Source organism: Cucurbita pepo, chromosome LG12, assembly GCF_002806865.2.
Source record: "Cucurbita pepo subsp. pepo cultivar mu-cu-16 chromosome LG12, ASM280686v2, whole genome shotgun sequence".
In the NCBI taxonomy this organism is placed as follows: Eukaryota; Viridiplantae; Streptophyta; class Magnoliopsida; order Cucurbitales; family Cucurbitaceae; genus Cucurbita; species Cucurbita pepo.
The window spans coordinates 2,266,068-2,278,338 of NC_036649.1; the positions used below are offsets into that span (position 1 = coordinate 2,266,068).

Here is a 12,271-nt window from a genome sequence, read left to right on the forward strand (position 1 = left end):
GCAAATTTCTTGCTTCGTTCTATGCAAAATATTAATGGAAATTGAAATAGGTGAGGGGAGGAACAAGGTGGCTCTTGTGTTATATATAATGGTTGTAAAGTTCTAATCTTTGACCGCCGTGTCCCTCTTGAACCTTCAAAGACTGTAAACGAATCAAAACTTCACATTTCGGTCGAGCACTTTCTTCGTTCCTCTCCCTGACTCATTTCCTATCCTTTCTGGTCTCTACGGCGTACAAAAAGTGCGCGCCCTTCTTTCTCTCTAAAACACAGGGTGTCCTTGCTGAAACCTCCCTCCATAGCCGATTGCCGCTACCGATTCTTGATTGAACAGAAATATAAGGTGGTGTCTAGTTTGGTTATGGTGTTGAGTTTATATATTTATTATAATTTAATACAAATATCAGAATTGATTGGTCGATATTTGTAACAAACCCAAAGTACAATGTTTAGTAAATATGGTAAAAGACCAAAACGAGAAAAGAAACATTTTTGAATATGGTAAAAGACCAATTCGAGAAAAGAAACATTTTTGAACGTCCTAATGACACGCTATAATGACACGCTAAGACTCGAAAGTGAAACTACCTTATTGAATTTGAATATTCTTCACAAAACCATTTAAAAATATTGGTAGTAATTTAAAATTTTTGAGGTTTTATAAAGTTCCTAACCATACTCAATTTTAAAAATTTATAAAAATCTACAAAAAAANAAATAGTGTCCATGCCAGCCAAACCAGCCTTAATACTTTTGAGCCATTTTTCGAACAAAATGAAGATAAAATAAGATGGTAAAAAACAAGGGCCGTGGGGAGCAAGCTGCCGCGGGTTGGTGAAAGAACTGAGACGGCGCCTGGCCTCGTTCCTCCTTCCAACTCAAAACGATTCCTTATTCTTCTTCTTCTTCTTCTTCTTCTATTCAATTTTCTCTCTGCCTCCATTCACCCATTCGATTACGCGCGAACACTTCCACAGATTTCACACACAGTCAATTCCAGCTTGAACAACATCAATCATGGTGAAGGTACGCATGAACACCGCCGATGTCGCCGCCGAGGTGAAATGCCTCCGAAAATTGATAGGCATGCGATGCGCCAATGTCTATGATCTCTCACCCAAGGTTTGGTTCCCTCCTCCCAATGATCTTTTCAATGAGCCAATCAATCATCTGTTTCTCTACCTAGCTTATGATTCATTTCCTGTTTTTTGGATTAATTTTCTCTTGAGGATTGCACATCATACTTGTGGAAGTGCCTTGTAGAATTTGATCCTAACATATGCATGGATGAGTATGAATTGTTGTTGCTGTATGTTTCGATGTTTTGGGTGGACTCTTGTTACAAACAGTTACTTTTTTTTTCTTTGACTGATTGTGTTAGATTTTAGTTTTGTTTTCCAAAATTGAGATTGCATAATAACACACTCTCTCTCTCTCTCTCTCTCTCTCTGTCATCTCTCCCCTATCGGTTGTAAAGACATACATGTTCAAGCTTATGAACAGTAGTGGAGTCACTGAATCGGGTGAGAGTGAGAAGGTGTTGCTGTTGATGGAAAGTGGAGTCAGACTACATACGACGGAATATGTTCGGTAAGACATCATTAAGCGTTGTTGTTTATACTTGGAATGTATTTGCAAGAATTGTAAGAGGATAGTAGCCGATAATCAATTAATTTTTGCTCTTGTAGAGACAAAAGCAATACTCCTTCTGGTTTCACTCTCAAACTAAGAAGGCATATACGCACAAGAAGACTTGAGGATGTGCGGCAACTTGGATATGATCGGGTATGTTTTTTTTTCTTTGTTCAATTCTCCCTCACATATATCATTATTCATTACAGGCCCCATTCTTGAAGCGCTTTCTGTGTTTTTCAGATCATCCTATTTCAGTTTGGGTTAGGTGCTAGTGCACACTATGTTATCTTGGAGCTGTATGCCCAGGGTAATATCCTTCTTACGGATTCTGAATTTATGGTCTTAACTCTTCTTCGATCTCACAGGTATGTGAAGATAATTTCCGGTCTCTTTTCTCTTTACTTAGCATGTACACATTCATACATGATGATACGACATATGCACAAGCATAAGACTTCAATTTAGGGAAGAAGAATAATATTATTGTATTTCTTCTATTCCATCTAAAACAAATACAAGGTCCTCATATAGAAGAAAGACCATCAACCAGCTTATTTGAGAAATGTGTTTTTGGTTATTGAATGTATATGTTTTGATGTCTGTCACTTATCTCTTGAATTGCACTTTGTACCTTTCCAAAGAGTTCGTTTTAATCTTCTTTAGCTTGGGGTTTGGCCTCTCCCCATCTTGTATAATTTTATCCCATTAATGAAATTGTTTCTTACTTAATAATAGATAAGAAAAAGAAAGCAAGAAGGAAAAAAAAGAAATTTTTTGTCAATATATTGGTTTTTAGCCTTGTATTTCCACCTTTTAGTGGCCCTATGTTTCATGTAAGGTGGATAACAACATTCTCTTATGATTTGTTATCTCATTAAGTTGAGTTTATAAATTATGAAAAGAACATTTTCAGGGATGATAATAAGGGGGTAGCAATCATGTCACGACATCGATATCCAACTGAAATTTCTCGAGTGTTTGAGCGGACGACAGCTGCAAAATTGCAGGAAGCACTCACTCTGGGTGACAATGCAGTTAACCTAACTGGTTACGAAAATAATGAAACAGATCCTTCAAAGCAACAGCCGGGTAACCACAAGGTCTCGAAGCCTTCTGTCTCAAGTAAAGCCCAAGGTGATGGCAGTCGAGCCAAACAGACTACTTTGAAAGCTGTTCTTGGGGAGGCACTGGGATATGGAACTGCGCTGTCTGAGCACATTATATTAAATGCCGGTCTGATTCCAAATATGAAACTTTGTAATGATAATAAACTTGACGATGGTAGTCTTCAGCTCTTAGTGCAAGCTGTTGCAAATTTTGAGGATTGGCTAGAGGATGTAATATTTGGTACTAGAGTTCCTGAAGGGTACATTTTGATGCAAAAGAAAAATGTTAAAAAAGAAGAATCTGAGGCTTCAACTGATAGTGAGGTATCGTTTTGCTTGAGCTGTTTTAAGCTGAAGAATTCTCTCTCCTGTCTCTACACTAATGGACAAATGTGACGTACCTATATATAAGAAACTTGCTATTCTCTTTCTTTCAGCATTTTCTTTTTACTTGCAGATCTATGACGAGTTCTGCCCAATTTTATTAAACCAATTCATGTCTAGAAAGTATACAAAGTTCGAGACTTTTGATGCAGCTTTGGATGAATTCTACAGTAAAATTGAGAGTCAAAAGTCAGAACAGCAACAAAAGGCCAAGGAGAGCTCTGCGACTCAAAAACTCAATAAAATACGCATGGATCAGGTCTGTCCAATGAATTTGATTACTTATTAAGTGCATTTCAATATATTTTTAGATTCTACAGTGTTCATCGAGTATTCAAGACGACTATTGTAATCACAGTTATTATTCAAGTATGTTACCAATGGATTTCAAATTTCTTCTTGGGGGATTTTCTTTGGTTTTTATGGTTAGAGAGAAACTGAAGAATTCTTTTGGTGGAAGACAGACCTTCAGGAAGTTTTGCTTCGTGTAATGCTACGAGCCTTTAAAAATTATTGGTTTTATTTATATTTGTACTAATTCAAAGACCTTTTGAGTAACATTTTTTTATCACAGGGTGTTCTCCATTTTGGACATATCATTCTATCTACCACTGAAAAACATATTCAGAGCTTCCTTGCACTTCATTTGTTATTTGGCACAATTTATATTTTACGTTTAAGCTATATGCATCACTTCATTCTTAGAGTTGTGTGCCGTTTGTATTGATAACTCTCAATTTACTTGTGTAGGGAAATCGTGTAGAGATATTAAAACAAGAAGTTGATCATTGTGTCAAAATGGCAGAATTAATAGAATACAATTTAGAAGATGTGGATGCTGTTATATTAGCCGTCCGTGTTGCTCTTGCTAAAGGCATGAGCTGGGAGGATCTTGCACGAATGGTGAAGGAAGAAAAGAAATCTGGAAATCCAGTGGCCGGTCTTATTGACAAACTTAATCTTGAAAGGAATTGCATGACTTTGCTGCTGAGCAACAATCTTGATGAAATGGATGATGATGAAAAGACACAACCAGCTGATAAGGTGAAAATTATATTACTGTTAGGGCCAAGCCTTCCTATTTTCTATATAAACTTTGCTTGATGTGAAAAAAGAAAAAATCTTCCTCTTTGGATGGTTCTGATTCCTTGATGTATTGAAGAAGGGTTATAATCGAACTACTTCATCATATTGTATTATATCCTCTATTACCTTGTTTTTACTTTTTGCATCGCTATCACCATTATTTATTTGTCTTAGATGCTTTTGATATGCATTTTATCTATGTGCTTTTTGGTATTCTTATAAATTTCCACATTTCATAATCTTTCTAGGTAGAGGTGGATATATCACTTTCAGCTCATGCCAATGCTCGGCGATGGTATGAACTTAAGAAAAAACAAGAGAGCAAACAGGAGAAAACTATTACTGCACATGAAAAAGCTTTTAAAGCTGCTGAAAGAAAAACTCGTCTTCAACTTTCCCAGGTAGCATTACGATGATGGTAGTTTCCCCTTTCATGTAGTTCTGATAAAATACCATTTATTTTATTTGTGGTCTATAAATGGGCATGATGTGATGACGTTATCACACTTGATGCTTAAACCAGTGGACGGGCAGTCATCTCGTAGTCTTAAAATTTGTCATATCTGGCATGGACCTCTGAAAATATGTGCTGTTTCTGGCAAGAACCAACTAAACTCTCTAGCAGTTTGATACTAGCACACTTGATGCTAGTCTTGTTGCATCTAGTTTATTTCTGGTTGAATGCTTGAAATTGTATTACAGGTCAAAACTAGCGATATGCCATAAATGGATCTTGATTTGGTTCCAGCACTAGATCTTCTACGGTTTGGTATCTGTTGTTCTATGTTCAGATGATTACAATATGTTGTATGGGGCATATAATGATTTTTTTTGGGACAGGAAACAAAATTTTACTCATGGTCACTTGTTCATATTTTTCTTATTGATTTTTCCCCAAGAATATCTATATCTTCCTCTACACATCAAATCTTTTAAATTTAATACACGTAAAGTTGAATCTATGAATGATTGAGAATAAGGAGTCCAACCCAGAGTTGATTGTAAACTTTATTGATTTTAAACTTTAAAGAAAGTATTGATCTATTCATCAAAACTTTATTACCTCACCTTTTAGATTTATCCGACTTCTATCAGTATTGTAAAGTTAAATATCAATACCAGAGTGTAAGATGTTTTTTTTATAGTTATTTTAAAGTTATTATTTTTTATTTTTTGAATGTATGGAAATATAAACTACAGATTTGGTTGTTGATGTTCAATTTTGCTTAAAATTGTGGCAATTAGTGTACTTATTTTTTTAAAAATGATGGTGAATCATCTCAAAGCATCTAGTAGACTACTTCAAGGAGTTTAATATTTTACAAGATTGGACATGTTCTATCCATTCTTTTTTCCCAATATACTTTCATTTTATGTGCGTATTTGTCTCTGGTATTTGATTAGGGAATTATATGAGTACACGTACACCACCTATAACATGAAGAATGATTATGGATATCTATATGTTAATGATTTGCAAAATAGAATGCTCTTATTCATTTTGCATCTAATCTGCTTGTAGCCGGTGTGTTTGCTACTATGTTAGATTGGAGGGATGTAGTTTGCACAAATAAAGTGTATGATTCCCTCTATTTCACCAGAAGGCGAGAAAAAAGAAAAAGAAAAACCTGTTATTTATTGAACTATGTGGATATGGCCATATGGGTATACAATCATGTTAATTATTTTGAACGAGTAGTCTTGTTAAATTAGATGGATTGATTATTGTATCTCTGAAAAAAAAAGACAAATTTGCATCTGTTATGTTGATTTCCCATTTCTATTATTATGGCATTCTCTTATACTAATTATGTGATCCTCAATCCTTTTAATTAAAAATGTGCAGGAAAAAAAAGTTGCCACAATATCTCATATGCGCAAAGTTCATTGGTTTGAGAAATTTAATTGGTTCATTAGCAGTGAGAATTATTTGGTTATCAGTGGACGTGATGCTCAGCAGAATGAGATGATAGTTAAACGTTACATGTCAAAGGGAGATTTGTGAGTAATTTTCTTGCTGTTCATAATTGTTCCACATCCTAGCTCAAACAAATAAACAGTATTGATTATTTTGATGTGTAATTGCTGTGCTTAAGGTTCTAAAGTTATTTTTATTCAGCTATCCCTAGTGAGATGTTGTAGCTCAATTTTCAGGTTTTACACATAATATTGGCTTTCATAATTCTGGTAATGCTGCGATCCTAATTTGAAAACATTGGCTTCTGCCTGTGATGGTGTTCCGTTGTCTCATAGGTATGTCCATGCTGATTTGCACGGAGCTTCTAGCACTGTGATTAGAAATCACAAGCCTGAACAACCAGTGCCTCCACTCACGTTGAACCAAGCAGGATGTTTTACGGTAAGGTATCGCTAGTGAAACTAACTTGGATTCAGTTAAATGATGAATCATCTCATTGGTTGAATTAAGATTCTCTCTCTTTTTTCCCTCCTTTTGTCATAGGTTTGTCATAGCCAGGCATGGGATTCAAAGATAGTCACTAGTGCCTGGTGGGTTTATCCTCACCAGGTTAGTAAAACTGCTCCTACAGGGGAATATCTTACAGTTGGGAGTTTTATGATTCGTGGAAAGAAGAATTTTCTTCCTCCACATGCTCTTGTCATGGGTTTTGGACTGTTATTTCGCTTGGATGAAAGCTCTTTAGGTTCACATTTAAATGAAAGGAGGGTAAGAGGTGAGGAGGATGGAGTGAATGATGTTGAAGAAAATGAACCTCTTAATGAAGAATCTGATACTGAATATGAGAAGAGGGAATCAGAAGAAGTATCCAACACATCTGCCAATTCAGATAGACTAGTTATAACGAACTTACCTGGACCTGAGGGCACTGAATCACTTGACATTCCCGTTGAAGGTAAAATGGCTTTGAATGGTGTCAATAAGGATAACCAACCTGATGTTACAGATAATGTTTCCCTTGTCACACCACAACTTGAAGATCTCATGGATAAAGCTCTTGAGCTTGGATCTGGCACTGCATCTAGCAAAAATTATATATTAGAGACTTCTAAGGTTGATTTGGTCGATGAACCCCATCCAGATGATAATAATGCTGCAGTGAGAGAGAAACCCTACATCTCAAAAGCTGAAAGAAGAAAACTTAAGAAAGGTCAGAATAGCAGTTCTACAGACAGTAACATCAAGCAGGAAACTGAGCAATCAAGAGATATTGATGTTTCTTTGAATCATCCTCCAAACAAGGTTAATAATCCGAAGTCAGGTTCTGTAAAAGTCAGCCGTGGTCAGAAGGGTAAACTGAAGAAAATGAAAGAAAAATATGCTGATCAAGATGAAGAAGAAAGAAGTATCCGCATGGCTTTATTGGCAGTAAGCATTCATTTTTTAATCTCAAATGGTTGAATATTTCAATTGAGATTGAGTTTCATTCGTTTTTTTTTCCTTTTTTAGTTTCACTTGATGAGAAATTTTATTTACATTTCTCTTTGCCTCACAGCAATGTGTTTTCCTCATTGAAATATCACACAACTGTGATAGCCAATAATCCATTTTGCGTGTTTCTCTGCTCTGCATGAGCATGACTATGTCTTTTTTTGAATGTTTCTCTGCTCTGCATGATCATGACTGTGTCTTACTTTTCTTATACCATTACATCGAAATATGTCCAAATGAATGTAATATCTGTGTTCAATATTTGTCTTCTTCTCAGCTTTGCACTATGATGCTTATTTAATTCTCTTCGAACTCTGCAGTGTGAATTCATCGGCTGTGAATGATATTTTTGATAACCTAGCTTTCCAACTTTCTAAAGTGTGTGTATTTTTTTTATATGAATTGTGAATTGTATGCATAGAACCCTTCGTCTCGTACATACTTTGCTAGGAATTGAATTTATATTTGTACGCGAAGGGAAAGATTACAAAACGGGGAAGAAATTTGAGTGGTTCCTGCTCCCCCTATTCCAAATGAATTTTCTTTCATCAATACGGTTATGAGCTTACCAACTGTGGATGATGTTTTTGATCACTTAGCTCTCCAACTTTCTGATATGCATGCATGGAACCCTTGATCTAGTAGATACTTTTATAGGAACCATATTTATTTATGTACCGAGAGAAGGAAAAGATTATGAAGTAGAGAAACAGTTGTCTTTCTAACTCTCCCACTTCTGAACTATTTGGAATCTTGATCTAAAACTTCTTGCGTCTAATCCCGATCTCTATTCACAAATAAATTATGGCTATTATGACCCTAACTACTGTCCTTTCACACTTTCAAAATGGAAATGCATCTCCTGAGAGAGGATGCATGAAAATGGTGGAAGTGTATTTTAAACTTTTGAATGTTGATCTACACTCCATTATTGATAATATTTTTGGTTTACAGTCCTCAGGTAAGCTACCGAAAAATGAAGGGCCACAAAATGTGAAGGAAACAGCTTCTGAAGTGAAGAAACGTGATGGAGGTAAATATTCTTGGTTTTCACTGTTTTAAAAGGGTGACCATTTAGTTTACAATTACCAAGTATCAATGTTAGAGGCTATTATTAGGGAAAAAAAAAAAAAAAACCAATGTTGGAGGCTGTTAGAATATGTTCTAGTGGATTCTGAATCTCAAATTTTTATCTAGTAATTCAAATGGGCGATTGAAATTAACAAATGGATTGGCCTTGCCAAAAGGAATAGCTGAAAATTGCTCTTGAGACCACGTGTTCAAATTTCGGTGGCATTTTCTTAGATATTTAATGTCTTGTTAAACTTGCCTCCAAATGTTATAAAGTAATAGTTTTCTTATGAATTGGTCAAATGAAAGTGAAGCATATTATCTGAACACTCCCTAAGAAATAAGAACTTCTCATTGATATTTGAGAAGTTACAAGCTGAAGTCTTTTTGTAGAAAACATAACAAAGCGTGCAAAGCTGAAACCATTTACACCCCTAAAATTACAAGAAGATATACTTCCTATATAAAAAGAAAACATTATGAACAAAGCCCTAAAAGTGGTGGGAGAGCAGGATATTTGAAAAGTTACAAGCAAAGATCTTCTATAAAAAGTTGGACTAGTACTGCAGGTATTGGATGTGGGAAAAAATTACGCAAAGGGTAAATCTTGTTTCATTTGTATGTGACATAAGGATTTTCTGCTTTTATGCTACTGAAAACTCAAGCTGGAGAATTTCTTTGATCTCCTCTATTGTTTTCTCGAGCGACCGTGTCTTGACGGTGGGGATTTGAAAACCTTTTCCTTTTCTTTTCAAGAGGTTGTCCGGACCATTGATGGTCCTTGAAATATGCTTTCCATGAGTTGCTCAATGTGGTTATTTCCAAAAGGAGACTTGTTAATCAAAGCCAAATACCCAAAAAAGTTCAGGAGAAGCTGGATAAGTGATAGAAAACTGTGCCTATCTAAACGAGGACCCTTAACTCTTGTTCAAGCTGTTCTTTCAAGCATTCCAACTACAGTTGGTGGAAAGATTTCCTTAATGAATATATTGAATTCTAGCCTGGATGGATTATGTGGACTCCGAGTAGCTCGATTTTGATACCTCATGCAGTCTTTCTTGACCATTTGATTAGATCGCCTCGTATTCTTGTTCGTTTATATGATATGCAGATTTACATCTTTATGATCGTTATAGTTTTTTAGTTTTCCCCCCAATAAATAAACTTAGATAATGGCCTATGTTGATAATGCATGATCTTATGGGGTCATATATTTTGACGTCTGAGTTGTCTTTGCTGTGACAGGCGCTGAAGAGGCTCCAAAAATATGCTACAAATGTAAGAAGCCAGGTCACTTGTCTCGAGATTGTCCCGAACATCCTGATAATCTTTCACATAGTCACTCGAATGGTGCAACGCAAGACGATCGCCAAGTGGCATTGGTTGATGATGCTGAACTGGACAAAATAACTATGGAAGAGGATGATATTCATGAAATAGGTGAAGATGAGCGAGAAAAACTGAATGACGTGGATTACTTGACCGGACATCCTTTGCCTACCGACATTATCTTGTATGCTGTGCCGGTGTGTGGGCCGTACAATGCAGTGCAATCTTACAAATACCATGTTAAGATTGTTCCAGGCCCTCTAAAGAAAGGGAAAGGTAAACTTTCAATTTTGTTTAATAGTTTCTTGACGTGTTCGAAATTTTTAAAAAGTATCTGATCTATTAGATAAGTTAGATCTTAGCCTTTCAATTGAGTGTCTGGTAGATGCGTGAATTTTAAGAGATGTTGCATAGGTCAAAGACTTATTCGACACAAAATAAAAAATTTAGGGATCTATTAGACACAAATCGAAAGGCTAAGAACTTGTTAGATACTTTTTAAAGTAAAAGAACTCAGTGAACACAACATTGAAAGTAAAGGACTCACACTTCGTAAGGTTTAGGGACCAAATAGACACAAACCTGAAAGTCTAGGACTAAACATGTAACTCAATCAAACCTTTATTAGCCAATGGCGTTTGATGTTCTAGTGATTCCATTCCATAACGTACCTCTTTGTCCACTTGTTTTTAGCTGCAAAAACTGCCATGAACCTGTTCGCGCACATGCCCGAAGCAACAACCAGAGAGAAAGAACTGATTAAAGCATGCACAGATCCAGAGTTGGTGAGCGCGATCATCGGGAATGCTCGGGTTACAGCGGCGGGTCTCACTCAGTTAAAGCAGAAGCAAAAAAAGGGAAAGAAAAGCAGCAAACAAGGAGCTGCTGCTAGCTAGCTCCATCTTGAGGTGTGTATTTTGGTGAAAGGGCAAAAAATCTCTCTTTCCTGTTTAAGCCTTAGCTATAGCAGCCTCTATTAACATCCCACCCATCTTACGAAGGAACCTTTGTGCTTCAATTCTAGTTTCATTGTCACATAATTTTGCATGTGGATCTCTTATATTATTACCTTTAAACAAAAAACCTGCAATGTCTGTATATTAATATGTAGCCTTACAGATCACATATTACAAATGCCGAGTTTTTTTCCCGGGATGTTTATGTTATTTTTTAATGACTTTTTAAGCGCTTAAAAGATAATTTAATTTCTAAAATAACTAGAAAAATACAAATAATAATACAAAAGTGAAACGGGTTTGGAATGGAAATGAAGTGTAATTTAATGTACTAGTAATATTTTGATGGTATGTATAACGACCCAAATCCACTGCTAGCAAATATTGTCTTTTTTGGGCTTTTCCTTTCGGACTTTCCCTCAATGCTTTAAAACGCGTTAGGGGAAGGTTTTCACACCTTTACAAATGGTATCAGAGCTAGACATCCGACGATGTGCTAGCCTTCTCGCTGTTCCCTGAAGGGGTAGACACGAGGCGGTGTGCCAGTAAGGACGTTGGGCCCCAAAGGGGGATTTGGGGGCTGTCCCACATCGATTGGAGTAAGGAAAGAGTGTCAGCGAGGATGCTGGGCTCCAAAGGGGGTGGATTGTGATGTCCCACGTTGGTTGGGGACGCTGGGCTCCAAAGGGGGTGGATTGTGATGTCCCACGTTGGTTGGGGAGGAGATTGTGATGTCTCACATTGGTTGGGGAGGAGAACAGAGGAGAACAAACCATAATTTATAGGTTGGGGACCACATTGGTTGGGGAGGAGAACAAACCACAATTTATAGGTTGGGGACCACCATTAGTTGGGGAGGAGAACAGAGGAGAACAAACCATAATTTATAGGTTGGGGACCACATTGGTTGGGGAGGAGAACAAACCACAATTTATAGGTTGGGGACCACCATTAGAGTAAACCATAATTTATAGGTTGGGGAGGAGAACAAACCACAATTTATAGGTTGGGGACCACCATTAGAGTGTGGAAACCTTCCCCTAGGAGAACAAACCACCATTAGGTTGGGGAAACCTTCCCCTAGGAGAACAAACCACCATTAGGTTGGGGACCACCATTAGAGTGTGGAAACATTCCCCTAGGAGAACAAACCACCATAGGGGAGAACAAACCACCATTTATAAGAGTGAGGAAACCTTGTCCTAGCAGACTTGAGGGAAGCGCGAAAGGAAAAGCCCAAAGAGGACAATATCATACTATTGTGGAGAGTCAAACCGAAGCTGTAATTGGTTTGAT

The 12,271-nt window shown here is 36.7% G+C and overlaps 1 protein-coding gene across 1 annotated transcript; it reads left to right on the forward strand.

The window, feature by feature from the left end:
• Positions 1 to 780: 780 nt before the first annotated feature.
• On the forward strand, positions 781 to 11,185 carry LOC111806756 (nuclear export mediator factor Nemf). The gene is made up of 14 exons (XM_023692196.1): positions 781 to 1,121; positions 1,477 to 1,589; positions 1,688 to 1,784; positions 1,875 to 1,999; positions 2,548 to 3,064; positions 3,198 to 3,383; positions 3,875 to 4,168; positions 4,459 to 4,611; positions 6,057 to 6,211; positions 6,464 to 6,569; positions 6,672 to 7,556; positions 8,574 to 8,652; positions 9,936 to 10,295; positions 10,713 to 11,185. Exons 1-14 carry the CDS (start codon positions 1,017 to 1,019, stop codon positions 10,913 to 10,915), a joined length of 3,378 nt encoding a protein of 1,125 aa, XP_023547964.1. The 5' UTR covers positions 781 to 1,016; the 3' UTR covers positions 10,916 to 11,185.
• Positions 11,186 to 12,271: the final 1,086 nt, after the last annotated feature.

What these genes read in the sequence shown, in the direction of transcription:
- LOC111806756 (XM_023692196.1), top strand. Translation starts at nt 1,017, where the DNA reads ATGGTGAAGGTACGCATGAACACCGCCGATGTCGCCGCCGAGGTGAAA. An exon ending in TCTATGATCTCTCACCCAAG is followed by an intron (nt 1,122 to 1,476) that starts GTTTGGTTCCCT and finishes TCGGTTGTAAAG; the next exon opens with ACATACATGTTCAAGCTTAT. An exon ending in GGCAACTTGGATATGATCGG is followed by an intron (nt 1,785 to 1,874) that starts GTATGTTTTTTT and finishes TGTGTTTTTCAG; the next exon opens with ATCATCCTATTTCAGTTTGG.